The 23,329-nt window shown below is 42.2% G+C and overlaps 1 protein-coding gene across 6 annotated transcripts in view; it reads left to right on the plus strand.

Annotated features, from left to right (window-relative positions):
* LOC124008818 (EH domain-binding protein 1-like protein 1) overlaps positions 1-23,329 on the plus strand; it is a 66,417-nt gene that overhangs the window by 15,527 nt on the left and 27,561 nt on the right. For 4 of the 6 annotated variants that reach the window (XM_046320385.1, XM_046320386.1, XM_046320390.1 and 1 more), the window contains exons 4-14: positions 39-92; positions 317-498; positions 4,051-4,199; positions 5,910-5,969; positions 8,456-8,710; positions 12,048-12,278; positions 12,473-12,685; positions 15,647-15,793; positions 16,532-16,753; positions 17,086-17,145; positions 17,349-17,505. In XM_046320385.1, coding sequence (XP_046176341.1) covers positions 39-92; positions 317-498; positions 4,051-4,199; positions 5,910-5,969; positions 8,456-8,710; positions 12,048-12,278; positions 12,473-12,685; positions 15,647-15,793; positions 16,532-16,753; positions 17,086-17,145; positions 17,349-17,505 — 1,730 coding nt within the window. The remainder of the gene's footprint in view (positions 1-38; positions 93-316; positions 499-4,050; positions 4,200-5,909; positions 5,970-8,455; positions 8,711-12,047; positions 12,279-12,472; positions 12,686-15,646; positions 15,794-16,531; positions 16,754-17,085; positions 17,146-17,348; positions 17,506-23,329) is intronic. The other 2 variants (XM_046320387.1, XM_046320388.1) reach the window with 2 other exon arrangements.

Here is a 23,329-nt window from a genome sequence, read left to right on the forward strand (position 1 = left end):
AACACTGTTTCCTTATTCTCAAAATCTCTCACATTTAGGAGCCGACTGCAGACGAATTTGAAGACAAGGACTGGACATTCATCATTGAGAATGTGAGTGAATGAATGTTTCCATCAATTCTGAATTCCATTTTTAGTCAAGGCGGATTCATGGAATACGTTTGACAGAGCTGTCAAGGATGACATGGTACATGCTACCCAAAAATGTCCTGAATTAAAGCCTCTTATATACTGTGAAGTGAAATACATTGGATTAAAAACAGCATTATTTAGAAAACATACGATTGGCTAATGACCCCTGTTTTTTGTCCTTCTAGGAGACTAACAAGGGCCACAGGAAGGTGCTGGCATCGGTGGACGTCAACATGAAGAAGTTTGCCAGCGCCACGCCTGCCCAGTACGACCTGACGCTGAAGCTCAAGCCTCTGTCGGTGAAGGTGGTGGAGGCCACGCTCAAACTGACCTTGACCTGCGTCTTCCTCAAAGAGGGCAAGGCCACGTGAGTCACCATTTATCAAATCAGTGAAGTTTATCATAGGTTTACCATATTATGTTAAGTAGATAATACGGTAAACCTTTAAATAGCCTTATGTCAAGAAGAGAGAGGTTGAGGTACTAAAACAGGGGTGTCTAACTTATTTTGCCCCGGGGGGGAGGGGGGGGGCATTTAATCTTCAACCACGAGGTCAGGAGGGCCTCACGGATTTTGCCGTTAAAATGTGCAAAAAATAGTCCTCTATCCATCGTTTTGGGAATTTTCAATGCTCCTTGACTGTCTAGTGATTATTAATGAGCTGGACTGTCATTATAATTTCTACACAGTTTCGATTTGGTTTTAGTCACTATTTCTTTTCTCCAAAATATATACTGTGTGAGTACATACAGTGGCAAGAAAAAAGTATGTGAACCGTTCAGAATTACCTGGATTTCTGCATGAATTGGACATCAAATTTGATTCATCAAATTTTCAACTAAGTTACAACAATAGACAAACTAATAACACACAAATTATTGTATTTTCTTGTCTGTATTGAATACATCATTTAAACATTCACAGTGTAGGTTGGAAAAAGTATGTGAACCCCTAGGCTAATGACTTCTCCAAAAGCTAATTGGAGTCAGGAGTCAGCTAACCTGGAATCCAGTCAATGAGACAAGATTAGAGATGTTGGTTAGAGCTGCCTTGCCCTAATAAAAACAGTCACAACATTTGAGTTTGCTATTCACAAGAAGCTTTGCCTGATGTGAACCATGCCTCGAACAAAAGAGATCTCCGAAGACCTAAGATGAAGAATTGTTGACTTGCATAAAGCTGGAAAGGGTTACAAAAGTATCTCTACAAGCCTTGATGTTCATCAGTCCATGGTAAGACAAATTGCCTAAAAATGGAGAAAGTTCAGCACTGTTGCTACTCTCCCTAGGATTGGCCATCCTGCAAAGATGACTGCAAGAGCACAGAGCAGAATGCTCAATGAGGTTAAGAAGCATCCTAGAGTGGCAGCTAAAGACTTATATAAATCTCTGGAACATGCTAACATCTCTGTTGACGAGTCTACGATACGTAAAACACTAAACAAGAATGGTGTTAATGGGAGGACACCAAGGAAGAAGCCACTGCTGTCCTAAGAAAAAATTGCTGCACGTCTGAAGTTTGAAAAAGTGCACCTGGATGTTCTAAAGCGCAACTGGCTACAGCGCAAAATATTCTGTGGACAGATGAAACTACAGTTGAGTAGTTTGGAAGGAACACACAACACTATGTGTAGAGAAAAAACCTCAGCCCAACTGTAAAGTTTGGTGGAGGGAGCATCATGGTTTGGGGCTGCTTTGCTGCCTCAGGGCCTGGACAGCTTGCTATCATCAACAGGAAAATTAATTCCCAAGTTTATTAAGATATTTTGCAGGAGAATGTTAGGCTATCTGTCCACCAATTGAAACTCAACAGAAGTTGGGTGACGCAACAGGACAACGAACCAAAACACAGAAGTACATCAACAACAGAATGGCTTCAACAGAAGAAAATACGCCTTCTGGAGTGGCCCAGTCAGAGTCCTGACCTCAACTCGATTGAGATGCTGTGGCATGACCTCGAGAGAGCAGTTCACACCAGACATCCCAAGAGTATTGCTGACCTTTGTAAAGAGGAATGGTCCAAAATTCCTCCTGACCGTTGTGCAGGTCTGATACACAACTACAGAAAACGTTTGGTTGAGGTTATTGCTGTCAAAGGAGGGTCAACCAGTTATTAAATCCAAGGGTTCACATACTTTTCCCACCCTGCACTATGATTGTTTACACTGTGTGTTCAATAAAGACATGAAAACGTATAATTGTTTGTGTGTTATTAGTTTAAGCAGACAGTTTGTCTATTGTTGTGACCTAGATGAAGATCAGAACAAATTTGATGACCAGTTTATGCAGAAATCCAGGTATTTCCAAAGGGTTCACATACTTTTCCTTGCCACTGTATACACTACCATTCATAAGTTTGGGGTCACTTAGAAATGTCCTTGTTTTGAAAGAATATCAATATTTTTGTTCATTAAAATAACATCAAATTGATCAGAAATACAGTGTAGACATTGTTAATGTTGTAAATTTACTATTGTAGCTGGAAACGGATGATTTTTAATGGAATATCTATATAGACGTACAGAGGCCCATTATCAGCAACCATCACCCCTGTGTTCCAATGGCACATTCTGTTACCTAATCCAAGTTGATCATTTTAAAAGGCTAATTGATCATTAGAAAACCCTTTTGCAATTATGTTAGCAAGGCTTAAAACGGTTGTTCTGATTAAAGAAGCAATAAAACGGTCCTTATTTCGACCAGTTGAGTATCTGGAGCATAAGCATTTGTGGGTTCGATTACAGGCTCAAAATGGCCAGAAACAAAGAACATTCTTCCAAAACGCGTCAGTCTATTCTTGTTCTGAGAAATGAAGGCTATTCCATGTGAGAAATTGCCAAGAAACTGAAGATATCGTACAATGCTGAGTACTACTCCCTTCACAGAACAGCGCAAACTGGCACTAACCAGAATAGAAAGAGGAGTGGGAGGCCTGCACAACTGAGCAAGAGGTACATTGAAGTGTCTAGTTTGAGAAACAGACACCTCACAAGTCCTCAACTGGCAGCTTCATAAAATAGATGCAAAGAAAAAGCCATAACTCAGACAGGCCAATAAAAATAATTATTCTACAATGTAGAAAATAGTAAAAATAAAGAAAAACCCTTGAATGAGTAGGTGTGTACTATATATATACTTATTTTCATCCATAATTTGCAAATAAATTCATTAAAAATCCTACAATGTGATTTTCTGGATTTTTTTTCTTCTCATTTTGTCTGTCACAGTTGAAGTGTACCTATGATGAAAATTACAGGCCTCTCTCATCTTTTTAAGTGGGAGAACTTGCACAATTGGTGGCTGACTAAATACTTTTTTTGCCCCACTGTATATATATATATGTATATATATATATATATATATATATATATATATATATATATATATATATATATATATATATATATATATATATATATATATACACACAGTTGAAATTGGAAGTTTGCATACACCTTAGCCAAAAGTTTTTCACAATTCCTGACATTTAATCCTAGTAAACATTCCCTGTTTTAGGTCAGTTAGGATCGCCACTTTATTTTTTGAATTGTGAAATGTCAGAATAATAGTAGAGAGAATTATTTATTTAAGCTTTTATTTATTTCATCACGTGTGTGTGTGTGTGTGTTCTTACTCAAACCACCCTGTACTAAACAGTTTACCACATTATGTAAAGTTGAAAAAGGCTTGAGCCAACTGTCTTTCAACTAAGCTTACAGTTAAATAACACACTGTGCAATTCAAGTAGGTATGTAGTGGATAGGTACAGTATATAAACATTTGAGTTGGCCATTACTGACCTGTATACACTTGTATAGTGAGTTGATGATGTTCAATGATTAGTCATAAACTGTCATTTAGACAATATTACTGTTTTGGGATGAGTCATAAGGCTCGTTGCTTCCTTTCTCCTCTACAGAGATGAGGACATGCAGAGTCTGGCCAGTCTGATGAGCCTGAAGCAGAGTGACATCGGCAACCTGGATGACTTCAACGATAGTGACGAGGAAGAGGGCGGAAGAAGAGCCAGCATCGGAGCCAGCTTGGGAGCCACAACTCCCATCACAGGTAGTGGTCTCAGCAGACATTACACAAGTCATCAGTGTTTTCATGTTCCGAGATCTAGTCTAGGTTTATAGAAAATGTGTCAGAGACAGAGACACTCAAAATGCTATGGTCTGGAATACTGCCACGCTGATAAATACAGTAGCTATATACTAATCTTGCATACACAATGAAAAAACAAGAGTATTTATCCACTTCATGTGACAGTGATGCATATACAGTTGAAGTCAGAAGTTTACATATACATTTAAACTCAGTTTTTCACAATTCCTGACATTTAATCCTAGTAAAAAATTCCCTGTCTTAGGTCAGTTAGGATCACCACTTTATTTTAAGAATGTGAAATGTCAGAATAATAGTAGAGAGAATGATTTATTTCAGCTTTTATTTCTTTCATCACATTCCCAGTGGGTCAGAAGTTTACATACACTCAATTAGTATTTGGTAGCATTGCGTTTCAATTGTTTAACTTGGGTGAAACATTTCAGGTAGCCTTCTACAAGCTTCCTGCAATAAGTTGTGTGAATTTTGTCCCATTCCTCCTGACAGAGCTAGTGTAACTGAGTCAGGTTTGTAGGCCTCCTTGCTCGCGCACGCTTTTTCAGTTCTGCCCACACATTTTCTATGGGATTGAGGTCAGGGCTTTGTGATGGCCACTCCAATACCTTGACTTTGTTTTCCTTAAGTCATTTTGTCACAACTTTGGAAGTATGCTTGGGATCACTGTCCATTTGGAAGACCCATTTGCGACCAAGCTTTAACTTCCTGACTGATGTCTTGAGATGTTGCCTCAATATATCAACCTAATTAGAATGTATGCACACATGACTGTAAGTCGCTTTGGATAAAAGCGTCTGCTAAATGGCATATATTATTATTATTATTATTAATTGTCCATCCTCATGATGCCATCTATTTTGTGAAGTACACCAGTCCCTCCTGCAGCAAAGCACCCCCACAACATGATGATTTTACCATTATGTTAAGAAAAGAGGCACTGAGTTTGAAGGTAGGCCTTGAAATACATCAACAGGTACACCTCCAATTGACTCAAATTATGTCAATTTGCCTATCCGAAGCTTCTAAAGCCATGACATCATTTTCTGGATTTTTCCAAGCTGTTTAAAGGCACAGTCAACTTAGTGTATGTAAACTTCTGACCCACTGGAATTGTGATACAGTGAATTATAAGTGAAATAATCTGTCTGTAAACAATTGTTGGAAAAATTACTTGTATCATGCACAAAGTAGATATTCTAACCAACTTGCCCAAACTATAGTTTGTTAACAAAACATTTGTGGAGTGGTTGAAAAACGAGTTTTAATGAATCCAACATAAGTGTATGTAAACTTCCGACTTCAACTGTAGTAACAGGTAAACAAAATTATCATAGGAGATGTTTACTTTGCACATATGATTGGCAGCCATATGAGGTGTGACAATTCTATTTTAAGCATTTATGTTTAAAAACATTGCTCAATACACCAGCATAGCATGTTGCTCCACTCTCCAGCCTCACACCTATGTCTCAACTACGGTGGCCCAATTTCCCTTTTCTACATTTTCCCTTTCAAATATATGAACGCCAAGAAACTCTCTTTCCACGCCAAGCTTCCCTTTCCATAGTATATCCATTTAATTTCCTTCCTTTTCTTCCCTTTTCCTTTAATTTAATATGTTCCTTCCTTCCTTCCTTCTTTTTACTTTGAAAGCCTCCACAAGAAGAATACGTGATCAGGCATGGAGACCTGTGATTGACCCAGAGGCCACAGGTAACTTCCTGTTTCCTCCCCTGCTCCCGCCTCCTCTGAATCCCGATTGGACTTTTGCCCCTATCCCTTCTCCTTCTATATAACATCCCATCCCTCATTTGAAATTATGATATTCATGGGTTATAAGTATTTCTCTAAATATTGATCATCAACCTATATACATCATTTGTATGGTTTGATGAATCATATCTACAGTGAGGGGGAAAATGTATTTGATCCCCTGCTGATTTTGTACATTTGCCCACTGACAAAGAAATGATCCGTCTATAATTGTAATGGTAGATTTATTTGAACAGTGAGAGACTGAATAACAACAACAAAAATCCAGAAAAACGCATGTCAAAAATGTTATAAATTGATTTGCATTTTAATGAGGGAAATAAGTATTTGAGCCCTTTGCAAAACATGACTTAGTACTTGGTGGCAAAACCCTTGTTGGCAATCACAGATGTCAGACGTTTCTTGTAGTTGGACACCAGGTTTGCCCCACTCCTCTTTGCAGATCTTCTCCAAGTCATTAAGGTTTCGAGGTTGATGTTTGGCAACTCAAACCTTTAGCTCCCTCCACAGGTTTTCTATGGGATTAAGGTCTGGAGACTGGCTAGGCCACTCCAGGACCTTAATGTGCTTCTTCTTGAGCCACTCGTTTGTTGCCTTGGCTGTGTGTTTTGGGTCATTGTCATGCTGGAATACCCATCCACAACCTATTTTCAATGCCCTGCCGGAGGGAAGGAGGTTCATCAGAGAAGAGAAGCACCAGAGAAGCATCAGAGCTGCATATTCTTCTGATGTGGCTGAATTGACTTCCAGGGAGACTTATAATTGGACGTGGATGAACGCTGTCAACATACAGTATATATATATTTTTTACTTAAAAAAACAAACATTTTCATGACCATGTTATTTTGATTAATTTATTCATTCCATTTCATCCTTCCACAAGATATAGTCCCGACACAAATCTAGGGTTGCTAGAGACGCGACCCAGTCATTCAGTCTTTTTGTTCTGTATCTATGGATGCGACCCAGTCGTTCGTTCTTAACTGGCTGGTAATGTTCTTATCCCTTACTTGCTCGGTAGCCAACTATGGCTAACTTACAGTCACGTCCAAAATTGCAGCCAGAATAACAGTAAAGTAGCTGCATTTGCATTTGTTTAAGCTGTTTGCTAGTGACATTTATTTGGGGACATCCATAACATTGAGTTAATGAGGTGCGATTTCGCCTGGCATAGAAAATGTGCTCACTCATCAGGACACTGTTGTTCAGAGGAGCTAGCCAACAACACAGCTACAGTAACACAATCACTGCAAACTGAAGCTGGAAAGAGTGCAAATTAGCTGCGTTTCGTTTGACCTTTTTTCAATTGACATTTTTTTGTATATATCCATAAAAATGATGCCAGCTGATTCATGTTTTCGACTGGCGGCCATGGTGGAGAGTTTGGAATCTGATTGATTGATTGCTTCTGTGGACAGGTGTCTTCTATACAGGTAATAAACTGATATTAGGAGCACTCCCTTTAAGAGTGTGCTCCTAATCTCAGCTCGTTACCTGTATAAAAGAAACCTGGGAGGCAGAAATCTTTCTGATTTGAGAGGGGGTCAAATACTTATTTCCCTCAATTAAATACAAATCAATTTATAACATTTTTTGTCTCTCACTGTTCAAATAAACCTACCATTGAAATTATAGACTGCTCATTTCTTTGTCAGTGGGCAAACGTACAAAATCAGCAGGGGATCAAATACTTTTTTCCCTCACTGTATTAAACCGAATGGATATTAGCCAATTAGGTTTCAAATGAAATTGTATACCTCATTACATTCTCATATTAAATCAGATACTCTCTGCAAGGGTAAATTAAGCAAACAAATGACCAGTCGTTTAAATCACTGTTTGAAGTGATGGAATCTGATAGATGTTTAAAATGTATGGTTACACAATACGGAGTCCTAAGGTGTCCATAGGAGCTGAGCTTTTTCTTTTAAATTCTTCTCATGTACAGTATCAAATGTACTATAATTAAACTGTGGGACTGAATGCTGGGGCCTAACCAATAATTGTCCCTGGCACATAGAAATTAGATCAGGGTTTAATCATTGATAATGAATAGTTACAGTGTGAAAAAACGGTAATTCGAGCAACTGTACAGTTTGACTGTATGGTATGAGTATCCGAGTACTATCACTCTCCATTGCTTATATGCTTTCAATCTTCCCCTCTTCCCATTTCTCACTTCCTCTTCCCTTCTGTTTTCACTTCCGTTTCCCCTCTCTTCTCTTCCTCAACTGAAATCTCACTTATCTTCTCATCTCTTTTTTTACACCACTTTCTTTCTCTACTTTCCCTGCCGTTCCGTTCTGTTCTGTTTTCTCCTGCATCTGTCCTCCCTTTTATCCTTTGCTCCTACTCTCTTTTCCATCTTCCTTTTTCTGCCCATTTTGCCTCCCCTCTCTCCCACCCCATCCTCATCTCTCACCCAGCTGCCAGTAAGATGGATTGGAGTAGCTCATCTGGCACTGTGTCTACCATCTCACTTCTGTCACGCCCCCCTCTGCCCGTACCCCTCGACCCCTCCGCCCTGCCTCCCGCCCCTGCCGCCCACTCCCGACTCACCACTGGCCCCGCGGGCACCGCTCAGCAGCCACGACCCTCCCCCTATGCCTACCAAGTGCCAGCCTTTGTCCGCGCCCACCCACCTGCACTGCCCAAAATCTTCCAGCCCGCTGCTGGCTCAGGTACCGGCAGACTGACTGACTTACAGACAGACTGATTCACGGTGATAAAGCTGAAATAAATACATTTCAAGCTGAAATCCGCACAAGGTGAAACAGCGCGACTGTTCGCCCCCCAGCACATTTGTTATTGTTTTGTTGGTGAAACGTAGGAGATGAGCATCCAGCATCGTGGTAAAAAAAAAAAAAAACGCAGTACATACTCTGCTGTTCTATCGCACGTGCAATGATGTCTGGGGGGGGGCTGTCTTGTTTTGAAGTTCCTTTGTTGTTGTAACATCACAAACGGACGTGGCAGTTTCACCAAGTACGGATTACAGCTTTAATCATAGGCTACCCCTATTGTAATAACTAAAAGGTCAAATAGCAGCTTTTTTTCAAGGTAAGAATACCTCCGAGGGATACCCAAACGTTTGATTCTTTAAGTTTTGTTGTTTGGGTATTCTGACTCACGGGAACATAGTAAAGGGGTCATTACCATGTTATGCCATGTACAGTTAAATACAAATACTGAGCTATATTCTCAATTTTGGGGAAATAGAATTGCTCAGAGAAAGAGATTTTGTTTAACAAGTAAGCTTTTTTTCTAAAAAAAGATCGGGCTCAAAATGATTTGCACCCGTTTTCAATTGCTTTCAATATCTCACCGTGCGAGGATAACGGCACTGAGACTTTTTCTAAAATGTTTTGAGATGGGAGAGGACATTGGGAGGGATCTTAGACCATTCCTCCATACAAAACCTTTCCAGATCCTTGATATCCTTCATCTGTGTTTATGGACTGACCTCTTCAATTCAAACCGCAGGTTTTCAATGGGGTTCAAGTCCAGAGACCTAGATGGCCATTGCAAAAGGTTTTCTGTTCAATGAACCATTCCTTTGTTGGTTTTGATGTGTGCTTGGTGTTATTGTCTTGCTGGAACATCCACTTTCAGACAAGTTTCAGCTTCCTTGTAGAAGCAACTAAGTTTTTGGCTAAAATGTCCTGGTACTGGGTAAAGTTCATGATGCCGTTGACCTTTACAAGGGCCTCAGGACCAGTGTACGCAAAATAGCCCCATAACATCAAAGAGCCACCACCATATTTTACAGTATGTAATGGGTTATTTTCCACATATGCAGAACTCAGCAAACTTTAGGCGTTTACATTTGCTGGATGACATGAAATTAGAGCTCTTTGATTTGAAGATGGCAGTCCATAAGCACAGTGTCACTCCCTAGCCATAGAGAGGCTTTTATTCTCTATTTTGGTTAGGCCAGGGTGTGACTAGGGTGGGCATTCTACTTTCTTTATTTCTATGTTTTCTATTTATTTGTGTTTGGCCGGGTGTGGTTGTCAATCAGAGGCAGCTGTTTATCGTTGTCTCTGATTGAGAATCATACTTAGGCAGCTTTTTCCCACCTGTGTTTTGTGGGTAGTTGTTTTCTGTTTTGTGTCTGCACCAGATAGAACTTTCGTTTTGTTCCATTTTGTCTCAGTGTTCAGTTTAAATAAATGATCATGAACACGTCCCACGCTGCGCAATGGTCCACTCCTTCTTCATGCAACGATGAGCGTTACACACAGATAAAGAGTATCAAGGATCTGGAAAGATTATGAATGGAGGAATGGTCGAAGATCTCTCCCAATGTATTCTTCAATTTCATCATTTTTGAGGGGCTGATAACGTCACGGAAATGTTGCGCGCATCGATGTAGCCAGAAGGCATGAATAGATAGCAACAATGATAAGAAGCTGCCATATGGGAAATCGTAGGTGACTCGCTTCAGGTCATTGTATCTTGTTAGTGATACCATGTCTTGTTTTGACTGATGTCATGTCTAAGCTAATATGGCAAGAATTCGCTAGCTAACCAACAACTGTAACGATGTGTTTGAGAGACAACAAGTGCTCATTGTGCAAATGTATTTGTTTTCGTTAAAAATGTAAAAATATAGTTGAATATAAATGAAATTGTCAAGGCTCAGGAGAAGACCCAGATGCAGACAGTTTCAAAGTAACACAAGTTTATTACAAAAACAGCGGGGCAGGCAAACGACGGATCAAAGGCAGGCAGGGGTCAGTAGTCCAGAGCAGAGTCTGAAAGGTACAGAACGGCAGGCAGGGTCAGGGCAGGTGGAGGTCAGTAATTCAGGGTGGTATAACAAGGCAAAGAATGACAGGCAGGCTCAGGGTCAAGGCAGGCAGAATGGTAAAAGACTGGGAAAGCTAGAAAACAGGAACTAGAGACAGACAGGAGCACGGGGAAGAAACGCTGGTAGGCTTGGCGAAATGCTAAACGAACTGGCAACAGACAAACAGAGAACACAGGTATAAGTACACTGGGGATAATGGGGAAGATGGGTGACACCTGGAGGAGGGTGGAGACAAGCACAAAGACAGGTGAAACAGATCAGGGTGTGACAGAAATATAGTTTATATGTTGTCATGAGTCTAAGACAACCCCATCTGTTTTGCCCCAGAGATGCGCACGTGTTGCTTTTGACCAACCCGTCTATAGAAATGTATTGAAAACAGGGCTGCCAATCATTTTGACCCTTATCTTTTTTTATATTTTTTGAAAAAAAAGTGAATTACTTGTTAAACAAACTCTCTTTCTCTGAGCAATTGTATTAGTATAAAAATAATATACATTTCCCATTGTTTTGAGCATATATATAGCTCGGTATTTGTATTATTCATGATTTACAATATTCTTTGCTCATCTTTATCAAGGGTGCCAAACATTTTGGACCTGACTGTATCTTTCTATGGTCTGAAGCACCGCCTGCTGTTTACATCAGTAAAGCTATAGCAAGATTGGGAAAAACATGTCAACACATTCCTTGAGGAATGAACTGAATGTCCTGAATTACCTTGAGTCTCTAGAGACACACAGGGGTCTGGAATAATTATTTTCTACACTGAACGAAATGCCAGGCATTAAATGTTTATTGCAGAGATTGCCAGAGGCAATTGCTTAATTTCCATAGCAACTGCCTTAGCTCGCAGTGAGTTTCTTCATCAAAGCGGTGTCATACTGTATTTATGGTTTCTGGCGTTGGTCCATGACTGTTGCTAGGGAAGTGAGATCACATTTAAATAGTTGTGGAGTAGTTTAGTTTACTCAGGCCAGTTTCAAGAGAAAGCATGTACTTTTTTACATTTAATATTATTATTATTTTTTTTACATTTAGCCATGCTGAATGACACAATTGTTCTACTCTCTGCACTGGTCAAGCTTGATTCTAATTTCTCAACCCCTCTTTACTATGCTTTCTGTTTCTCATTGTCTGCCCTCTCCCTTTTCCTTCACTCCTCTCTTTCTTCCTCTACTCTCTCCTCTACCGTTTTCTCTCAGTGCCCATATCTGTAGGCCGGAGGCCATGTGGCTTCCAGACTGACCCGGCCATTGACCCTGCCAGTCTTGCTGAGGGCCGTGTGGCCCCTGGTCTCCCCACCTTCTCTCCATCAAGACCCCTCTCAGCCTCCTTCACTGGGCCTTCCTCCTCTTCCACCTCTCCTCTCTCCTCTTCACCCTCTGCCCCATCTTCTTTTCCACCTCCCTCTTTCTCTGATATCCCACAGACAGGTACTGCATGCACAGAAATTGAAGGGATAGTTTCAAGGCATTTGTCATTCATTTCAATTTACTGCATGGATGCAATTTGTCTTTGATTCTGTAAGTTATCTATTTTGTCTGTAGTTGCTGTTCATCACCATCCTCTTTCCTTTCATCTGCTCTACCCCCCACATTCTTCTTTCCATCCTCCTCTCTTCTCTCAGCCACCTATGCTGCTGCTCGCACCAGTGCTTGGAGACCCCAGAGCGTCCCCTCCTTCTCATCCTCCTCCTTCTCTTCCACCACTATCGGCACCTCCCCTCCTACTTCCCAGCCCCTTCCTGTCCCCTGTCGGCCCAAAGCATACATCACCTCCCTGGCAGAGCCGGGCTCTGCCCTCACTAGGCCTACCAGCCTGCCCTCAGCCCCTGAGACAGGTACGACACAGGCACAAGGCAAAAGCATATGGAGTGATTTCAGTGCCAACAGAAATTATATTTAAATTCCAACATTTTGAATTTGTATTAGGATATTGAGTTGAAATATAATATTTTTGAATTTGTAATGCACAAATGTAATCATTTAATTCATAAATTGGACTTGTATTTCATGATTTGAAACTGAATTGAATGAATATTTAATTCAGTAAAATAATTAAATTACAATTTAATTGAATATTCCAATTCAATATTTATATATTCAGTTTCAATATGGAAGATATTTCATTCATTGTCTGTGTATCAAGTTTAAAAACGATATATTCAAGTTTCATATATTTCACTTCTCCAGTTTTCAAATTCAGTTCAGATTCAAAACCAGAGACAACATCCTGGTACTTTGCCAGCCAGGAAATGTGGAGGAGCACAGATAGAATCAAACGCTCTCTCTGGTAACCAGAAGTTTTTGTCAGTTTCTGAATTTGTTTTCTTCCTATGAATTTGGCTCTAGCTATAAGCTATTAGGATCCCATTCCTGAAAGCTTAGACTCTCTGGAACATTTATTTTAATTATTTTATTTTATTGAACCTTTATTTAACATGGACCCACCTTCTGTTCCCATCTATGATGATCACAGGCCATGCAGGACACGTCAGAAAGGATTGTCACAAAAACAGCAATTTGGTTGAATAGTTGAATAGCCCTGTCATAGCCCTTCTAAGGATACCCTTTTCACTCCCTATACAATCTTGCTTTTGTGACTGACTGGGTTCGCCACCAGGGGCTAACACAGTCTTATGAGATGCAGGGGACCTGGTTTTAAACCAGACAGTCACAAGAGCAAGATTAAATAGGGAGTGGAAAGGCTATCCTTAGAAGGGCTGTGTCAGGGCTATTCAACTATATTCTTAAGGGGGCCAAATTGTGTCTTTAAAGCATAAAAAGCTCTTTACCTGACTCGCTTTTCAAAGATGGCTAGAATTGCACACATTTTGTGCTTTTGTAGGAAGCAACCACTCTCCCATTGTTGATTAGAAATTTGCTATATAGTGGCTTGCGAAAGTATTCACCCCCCTTGGCATTTTACGTATTTGGTGCCTTACAACCTGGAATAAACATTTATTTTGGGGGTTTCCATCATTCCTTCAATTCTGACCAGTTTCCCAGCCCCAGCCCCTGCCGATGAAAAACATCCCCACTGCATGATGCTGCCACCACCATGCTTCACTGTGGGGATGGAGTTCTCGGGGTGATAAGAGGTGTTTGGTTTGCGCCAGACATTGCATTTTCCTTGATGGCCAAAAATCTACATTTTAGTCTTATCTGACCAGAGTACCTTCTTCCATATGTTTGGGGAGTCTCCCACATGCCTTTTGTCGAACACCAAACGTGTTTGCTTATTTTTTTTTTTTAAGCAATGGCTTTTTCTTCACTCTTCCGTAAAGCCCAGCTCTGTGGAGTGTACGGCTTAAAGTGGTCGTATGGACAGATACTCCAATCTCCGCTGTGGAGCTTTGTAGCTCCTTCAATGTTATCTTTGGTCTCTTTGTTGCCTCACTGATTAATGCCCTCCTTGTCTGGTCTGTGAGTTTTTGTGGGAGGCCCTCTCTTGGCATGTTTATTGTGGTGCCATATTCTTTCCATTTTTTATAATGAATTTAATGGTACTCGGTGGGATGTTCAAAGTTTCAGATATATTTTTTACAACCCAACCCTGATCTGTACTTCTCCACAACTTTGTCCCTGACCTGTTTGTAGAGCTCCTTGGTCTTCATGGTGCTGCTTGCTTGGTGGTGCCCCATGCTTAGTGGTGTTGCAGACTCTGGGGCCTTTCAGAACAGCTGTATATATACATTGAGGTCATGTGACAGATCATGTGACACTTAAATAAAGTCAATCTGTGTGCAATCTAACTAATTATGTGACTTCTGAAGGTAATTGGTTGCACTAGATCTTATTTAGGGGCTTCATAGCAAAGGGGGTGAATACATATGCATACACCACTTTTCAATTTTTTTATTGAGAATTTTTTGAAATAAGTATTTTTTTTTCATTTCACTTCACCAATTTGAACTATTTGTTTATGTCCATGAAATCCAAATAATAATCCATTTAAATGACAGGTTGTTATTCAACAAAATAGGAAAAACATCAAGGGGGATGAATACTTTTGCAAGGCACTGTAACTGGGCTAACAACTAACTAACTAGCAAAGAATATAAACAAAATGTGAACTGCAGCTCTCGCTTTGATCTCAAAACAAGCACATCCACTCGCGACCGCTCATGCTGTAAACACAGTACAGTTCAAAGTGAATCGCCTACTGCAGCTATGATTGGTTATGGTGCAGCGGTCTGTGTAGAGTACGTGCCTAAGACGTGCCTGTCAATACAATAGAATCCTACTCCAATGCGTTCTGCCTACGATAAAATCTCTTGCAGTTAGTTTTGCATTGTTTTTTCTGTTTGTTTGTTACATTGACACTTTCAATGTAACAAACAAACAAAAAAACGATTTGATTCGATCATAATTCCCACAGTTGAGCGAAACGTTGATATTGTTAACTAAAGGGGAAACTAGAAAGTTGAGTGAAGTTCAATCTCGTCCTTTTCTGGGCAGGCTGATGTTTCTTCTGGGCTGCAGTCCAGTGTGCAACTTAGAGGGAACATTGCATGTAGCCTATATCATGTGCAGTAGGGTTTCCCACATCACTAAGTATGTTACTCCTGTATATCAGACAACGTAGGGACTATTCTGTTGACTGTTTTCTCTCCCTCTGTTTATTCCAATCTGAATACCCTTTCTATTCCAATATCTTTTCTAACCACCCATATACCATCCCTCTATTTCTCCCTATTCTCCTCTCTCCTGTCCCTCTTTCTCTCAAACTTGTGCCTTGTGTTAATCCCTTGTTTCCTCTCCCTCCCTCCATTCTACCCCTTCTCATCCCTCCCTCACAGTACCCTGGCAGAGTGAATGGAGACCACCCAAATCCCAGGCCCCTCTGGCCCAGCCAGCCCTCTCCCCCAAATTTCTGCACCCCTCTCCCCCTGACCCAGTGGGGCCTGTGACCCTAGAGCAGACAAAGCGGACCATGGAGACACCATGTAATCCTGCTTTCTCTCAGCTTGATTCCTACATGTCATTCTCCCTTGATGTGTCCCATTCTTCCATGTTGCAGTCTCCGCTCCCCTTACCTCCCCCTGTGCTAGCCTCATCTCCTGCATCCTCCCCTCTCCCCACCCCTGATTACGCATCTGACCCAATTGGAGCACCTTACCGCACTCTTGTGTCCTCATCCCCCCCGTAACCTCCTCTGGCTCTGATGTTCCTGTCCTCACCCCTGCTTCTGCGCCTGCCATCGTCTCTGATTCTTCCTCATCCACTCCCATTGATGTTAACCCTACTCCCATTACCTCTGATGACCCAGCCCTTGCCCCAACCGCCACCCCTGACCCTTCCCTATCCTCTACCCCTGATCTTTCCTCTGATCCCACTGTTCCCACCCCTGGGCTTCTTACTGCTTCTGACCACACCGCTGCCCAATGTTATGACCCTGCTCCTGGTCCCTCCCCTCATGCTATCGGCGCTTCTCCGTGTGCTGCAGATCCTGCTTCTGACACTGTCTCCCAGTCAGGTACAGATCTCAGTGAGATTCAGCCCAAAGCATGGACATTGGAGAAATGCTTGCCTAACCAGTCTACACAATTGTACTTTGATCCAAACTGGTTGAAACGCTTATGAATCGAATACTTTCCTCTTTCCTCCCTTCTCCCCCCTTGTCTTTCTTTCCATGTCTTCCATGTGTCCTCTCTTTTCTCTCTCTTTCTCACTGTCAACCTCAGCTCCCCCTGCTGCGCTCCAGACTGCAGAATGGATGCACCAGGTGGTTCCCACCATGGTCCACCCCAATTTGAAGAGGCTGGTCTCCCCGCCTCTGGAGCTCCCCCACTCACCCTTTCCTCTCACCCCCTATCCTGTTCCTTCTCCTGTGCTCTCTGCTGGCTCTCAGACTCAAGTCCCCACTTCCCCCCTCCCAGCACCAGTCACTACTCCCCAAGAGACAGGTATACAACCTGAGGCGACAATGTCCTCATGTTTAATAATGGGGACATTCATGATAGAATGCTATGATGATAACATGTCTTCCCTTGCCAATCTTCACATGAGAACACTTGGCACCTAGCGAGTTGTTTTGGTTGTAACAGTCTCTTGCTAATTGTGTCTGCTAAATGGCATATATTATTATTATTATTATTATTGTTGATTGTACGAATTTTAGGTTAGCATTAAATGTGTTTCCTTCATTCGTTGTTGGTTATTGATCACGTCACGGCTGCCAAGCTAACTCTCCCGTTAAGATAATCAGGTCTAACCTTGTCCTGTCTTTCCCTTCTAGAGTTTCAGAGGCAGTTGAGCACTCTGACAGAGGAGGAATACACCACTGCCACAAGTCCCAGTGAGTAAGACCTTAAGCAACCACGATGCCTTTTAGGAACATCCCTAAATCTATACACAGGGCCATATCCTAACTTGAGATCTGTGTACTTAACTTAAAATTATAGGGCTCAGATCTTCAAGTCAGGATTTGTCCCCACAGCCAAGATGGTGTGTACTGATTGCCGTCATCTTCACGATGTCCTCCTCTGTCATCCCTTCTAGCCCGCACTGCTGGAATGATCAGTATTGCCAATCAGAGGCCAGACCCGTCAACATCCTCACTTGACCCATTGGCTAAGCCCTTTGAGACAAGAGCTTATGCGAGAAGTTGGGGGGCGGACTCAATGTTTGGAATGGAGTTTGTCCAGGGAACGGCAGGGTGAGTGAATTCAAAGGTTACACAGCTACAGGGGGTGGTGCTCATTATTTATGCTTGAAATGGCTGGTTTGGTTTTAACCTGAACATCTTCATTCAATGTCGATGGTGAGCATGGTCTGTTTTTTTGTTGTTATTCTTTTGCATGATGGAGTTTTGTCGGACAAAGATGTAAGATGACACAGTAAAGGCCACTTTGAAAGACAACAGTATGGTAAATTGAACGTAGTGATAACTGTGACGAGTGAATTTCACATTCCTACTAACTCGAAAAGGCCTAAAACTATTTAGTGGTAGGTCAGGAATACAGTAACCATCCGACTTCAAGGAAATGTCTTGTGTAACAATTATTCTTGTCAATGCTGTGGTTTTCCTAGTTTTGCTGTAGTCTGTGTACTCTTCTTATTAGTTATAATGGTGACATAGATACAGTGTCTTGGATAACTGTCTGAGTGAGTTGTGTTTGAGTCTAAGGCAGCTGTCATGTTATTGCACAAAAATCTTGTGCTGTCTGCGATCACCATGCATCAACACCACTGCACTGAGGCTAGGTAACACGGTCAAAATGGATAAATCCATGATAATCGAACATTTCAATAAGCATTTCTCTATGCCTGGCCATGCTTTCCTCCTGGCTACCCCAACCCAGCCAACAGCTCCGCACCCCCCGCAGCTACTTGCCCGAGCCTCCCCAGCTTCTCCTTCACCCAAATCCAGATAGCAGAGGTTCTGAAAGAGCTGCAAAACCTGGACCCATACAAATCAGCTGGGCTAGACAATCTGGATCCTCTCTTTCTAAAATTGTCCGCCGCCATTGTTGCAACCTCTATTACCAGTCTGTTCAACCTCTCTTACGTATCGCCTGAGATCCCTAAAGATTGGAAAGCTGCCGCGGTCATCCCCCTCTTCAAAGGGGGTGACACTCTAGACCCAAACTGTTATAGACCCATATCTATCCTCCCCTGCCTTTCTAAAGTCTTCGAAAGCCAAGTTAATAAAGAGATCACTGACCATTTCAAATCCCACCGTACCTTCTCCACTGTGCAATCCGGTTTCCGAGCTGGTCATGGGTGCAGGTCTGCCACGCGCAAGGTACTAAACGATATCATAACCTCCATCGATAAAAGACAGTACTGTTCAACCGTCTTCATCGACCTGGCCAAGGCCTTCGACTGTCAATCACCGTATTCTTATCGGCAGACTCAATAGCCTTGGTTTCTCAAATGACTGCCTTGCCTTGTTCACCAACTACTTCGCAGACAGAGTTCAGTGTGTCAAATCGGAGCGCCTGTTGTCCAGACTTCTGGCAGTCTCTATGGGGGTACCACAGGGTTCAATTCTCGGGCCGACTCTTTTCTCTCTATATATCAACAATGTCGCTCCTGCTGCGGGTGATTCCCTTATCCACCTCTACGTAGACGACACCATTCTCTATACATCTGGCCCTTCTTTGGACATTGTGTTAACTAACCTCCAAACAAGCTTCAATGCCATACGACACTCCTTCCGTGGCCTCCAACTGCTCTTAAACGTTCGCTGCCCGCACCCGCCCGCCTGACTAGCATCACTACTCTGGATGCTTTTGACCTAGAATATGTGGACAACTACAAATACCTAGGTGTCTGGATAGACTGTAAACTCTCCTTCCAGACTCATATCAAACATCTCCAATCCAAAATCAAATTTAGAATCGGCTTTCTATTTCGCAACAAAGCCTCCTTCACTCACGCCGCCAAACTTACCCTAGCAAAAACTGACTATCCTACCGATCCTCGACTTCGGCGATGTCATCTACAAAATAGCTTCCAATACTCTACTCAGCAAACAGGATGCAGTCTATCACAGTGCCATCCGTTTTGTTACCAAACTCCCTTATACCACCCACCACTGCGACCTGAACGGATTCCAAAAATCGCCGAAGCTGGAGACATTTCCCTCACTAACTTTAAACATCAGCTATCTGAGCAGCTAACCGATCGCTGCAGCTGTACATAGTCCATCTGTAACTAGTCCACCCAATCTACCTACCTCATCCCCATATTGTTATTTATTTACTTTCTGCTCTTTTGCACACCAGTATCACTACTTGCACATCATCATCTGCTCATCTATCACTCCAGTGTTAATCTGCTAAATTGTAATTACTTCGCTACTATGGCCTATTTAATGCCTTACCTCCTCATGCCATTTGCACACACTGTATATAGACTTTCTTTTTTTCTATTGTGTTATTGACTGTACGCTTGTTTATTCCGTGTGTAACTCTGTGTTGTTTGTGTCGCACTGCTTTGCTTTATCTTGGCCATGTCGCAGTTGTAAATGAGAACATGTTCTGAACTAGCTTACCTGGTTAAACATAAGCGAAAAAAAAAAAATAGCTATTTTATTTGTCCTAAATTGTTGGCATGGCAGAGTCCCTAAAAGTTGTAATTATAACCATTTGTTTGCTTTGGCACTGCAAAGCTAGAACTACATATGTTGTCACTCGGGATGCATGGCCACTGTAGCAATGTATCCATCTGAAATATTGAGATTCATTAGAAACTACCTGGTTGTCAATAGTGAAACCAAAACGATTGTATTAGTTTCTGGTAGGCAGATTTATAGTGTATCAAGTTTCCTCAAGCTGCAATGCCGTTGCAATAGGCCGTCATTGTAAATAAGAATTTGTTCTTAAAAACTAACTTGCCTAGTTAAATAAGGGTCAAATGTAAACATTTTAAATACATAGAGAGATCTCTGCTCGTCTTGGCCCAGTGATTGTCGTACATGATTTACTTTTTTTGACTGAGTGCTTGCTGTTTGTCTACTTTGTGTGCAATTTAGTAGTATGCTAACTCTAGAAGTATGCCAAAGAATTAAAGTAAAATCCTTGGCAAAGATTGTGCTTGTGCCCCTTACAGTAGCACCTCTGACCGTGCTTGATATGGGGAACCTTGCCTGCTTTTCACTGCGTTGTTGCTATGGAGATGCAATCTCCCCCCCTTCCTTGACCTCTGAACTCTGACCTTGATTTGTTTGTCCCTCAGACCTGAGAGCATGACCCCTCTCCTGCCATTTAGCCCCCGAGCACCCTCTGTTCCGGGGCTCCAATATTTTGAGATGCCAAAACCGATTGCAAAAAGTCAGGCAGAGGAGAGGTCAATCAGGGCACTCCCAGTTCCAACACACCAGCAACCTCTCCCTTTTGCACCCATGCAAAGGCCTGGCTTACCCGAGCCCACAGTCACATCCATGAAGTCACTTGACAGAACGAGGAGTCACTTGAACAAGATGTCCATGCAGATAGGGACACCGTTAGCCAAACCAGAGCCTGAACAGATTGTGACAGTAACCAGTGGGCAGCAGAGGATGATGGCCCCGCCCTCCCACCTCACTGAGTTGCAGACCACACGGCCGTACAGAGTGTCGCAGAGGGGTCTGCCAAAGGAGAAAGACCCAAAGAAAGAGCAGGGGCAGACACTGGTCCCTAAGAAAGATGCTCCTAAATATTTTCCCAAAACAACAAGAGGTTCAAGATGTTCAAAAGAACAAGGGGTACCCATGGATTGGGGGTAAGTGTGGCATGGTGCACAATCACTACATACCCCTGTTCCTCAATGTGTCAGTCATTCAACTAGTTCTAAAACATGTTAGCATGTCCTGAAGACATGTAGTACTTATGTACCTTATAGGTTTGCATTTCAATAAATATTAAGGGCTGGTCCCACTAGTTATTTAAACACAAGAACATGTTTTGTAGTTCCCAGTTGGCACCTTTCCTCTGACATATATCCTTGGTGTCCCCTGTCCCTTTAGAACTAAAAGTATGGCTGCCTCGCTGCCATCTTGTCCAAAAGTGTCCAGTTACCCTGGTTTCCCATCGACATTGATTAGGAACAGATATAAGGCCCGACCCGAAGAATGGCCCATTGATAAGAGTCCATTATGGGAGAAGCCCCTGAAAGGAACACCAATTATCACCCCTGCCCCTGAAACATTGGATGAGGACCAGAAAGTAATGGAAAGTATGGCTTCCATGTTGCCAAGTTGTCCAAGGGTAGCCAGTGTTCCTGGGTTCCCCTCAGCACCTCCACCCAAAACAGAAAGACCAGCGCCTCCACCCAAAACAGAAAGACCAGCACCTCCACCCAAAACAGAAAGACCTGCACCACCACCCAAAACAGAAAGACCAGCACCACCACCCAAAACACAAACGGAACCAAGTTTGGTGAATCTAGTGCCAACTTGCACAAGCGTATCCAGTGCACCTGGTTTGGCCTCCAGGAAAACAAAGGAGACTGAAGGGGCAGAGGCTGTAGGTTGGAGGGAGGATAAAAAGCTGAAATGGGAGAGACCACATGATGAGAAGACGGTTATTGAGCTTTCGTCGTCAATTGCTTTAGACCAAGTGTATGGAGACAAAGAAATGTTGAAACGTATGGTAGTGCTTGTCCCATTTTGTCCAAGTCAGAGTACTATTCCTGGTTTTCAATCTGTTCCAAGGCCCAAAGCTCAGGTTGTGCCAAGCATGGTTAACATAATGCCAACTTGCCCAAGGGTATCTAGAGTTCCTGGACTGCCAACCATAGACCCGGCAAAGACAGCAGACTGGCCAGTAGATACAAAGGCTCTGTTTAATAAGTTACCTAAAGAAGTAGAATTATTGATGGTCCGTTCAGAGGACGTTGGCACAGTTTATAATGATAGTGAAAAGGTCAAGAAAATGGTGGATCTTAAACCATCCTGCCCCAAAACAGCCAGTATTCCTGGCTTCCCATCTGAAACAATGCAAGAGCCTACTAAATTGTCCAATGTTGGGACAAGAAAGTTTTCTGAATCTGAACTGAATATGGTTAACCTTCTGCCTACATGCCCTTTAATGGCCAGAGTTTCTGGTTTACCCTCTAAACTGCCAATTAAGTCAGATAATGTTGACTGGCATGCTAACAGTAGGCCTATTTTGGAGAGACCATTGAAGAACAGAGCACTTTCTGTAGTGCAGGAAATGCGACAAAAGGACAAAGAACTTACCAAAAATATGGTAGATATGTTACCATCTTGCCCGAATAAGGCCAGGATTCCAGGTTTTCCCTCTGCATCTAGGCAGAAGCTAGTAGACACACCAAGTATGACCAGTCTTCTGTCTACATGCCCTAGACTTTCTACGGTTTCTGGTTTACCCTCCAAACAGCCAATCAGTTCTAGAGATGCTGATTGGCTTGTGGACAGAAAGCCACTGTGGGAAAAGCCATTGAGGAAAATGGATGTGATGATTCAACCAATTTCTTCCACTCTTACCATTGCATATAAAGACAAAATGATGTTGAAATATATGGTAGCCATGTTACCATCGTGCCCAAGGAAGGCCAGTATTCCTGGCTTTCCTTCAAAACTGAAGCAGAGGCTAGGATCCCCAAGAATGATCATGAAGTATGATCTTCTTCCTACTTGCCCTAAACTTTCCAAAGTTTCTGGTTTACCCTCTAGACATCCAACTGAGTCAGAACCTGACTACTGGCATGCTATCAGACGGCCAATAATAGAAAAGCCATTGAGGAAAACAGTTGAGCTGATCCCTTCACTTTCTGTAGCACATGCAGCGTCATATGAGCACAATGAACTTGTGGTTCCTCTCTTACCATCTTGCCTGGAAAAGGCTGGTGTAGAATCTATGCCAAGTCAAGAGTCACATATCCTCAGTCTTCATCCTACTTGCCATAAACTTCCCAGAGTACCTGGTTTACCCTCTAGACTTCCAAACAATTCAGATGATATTGACTGGAAAGTGGACTGCATTCCACTGTGGGAGAAGCCATTGAAGAAAAGAGAAGGACCTTTTTTACAA

The sequence above is a fragment of the Oncorhynchus gorbuscha genome, linkage group LG21 (genome assembly GCF_021184085.1).
Source record: "Oncorhynchus gorbuscha isolate QuinsamMale2020 ecotype Even-year linkage group LG21, OgorEven_v1.0, whole genome shotgun sequence".
In the NCBI taxonomy this organism is placed as follows: Eukaryota; Metazoa; Chordata; class Actinopteri; order Salmoniformes; family Salmonidae; genus Oncorhynchus; species Oncorhynchus gorbuscha.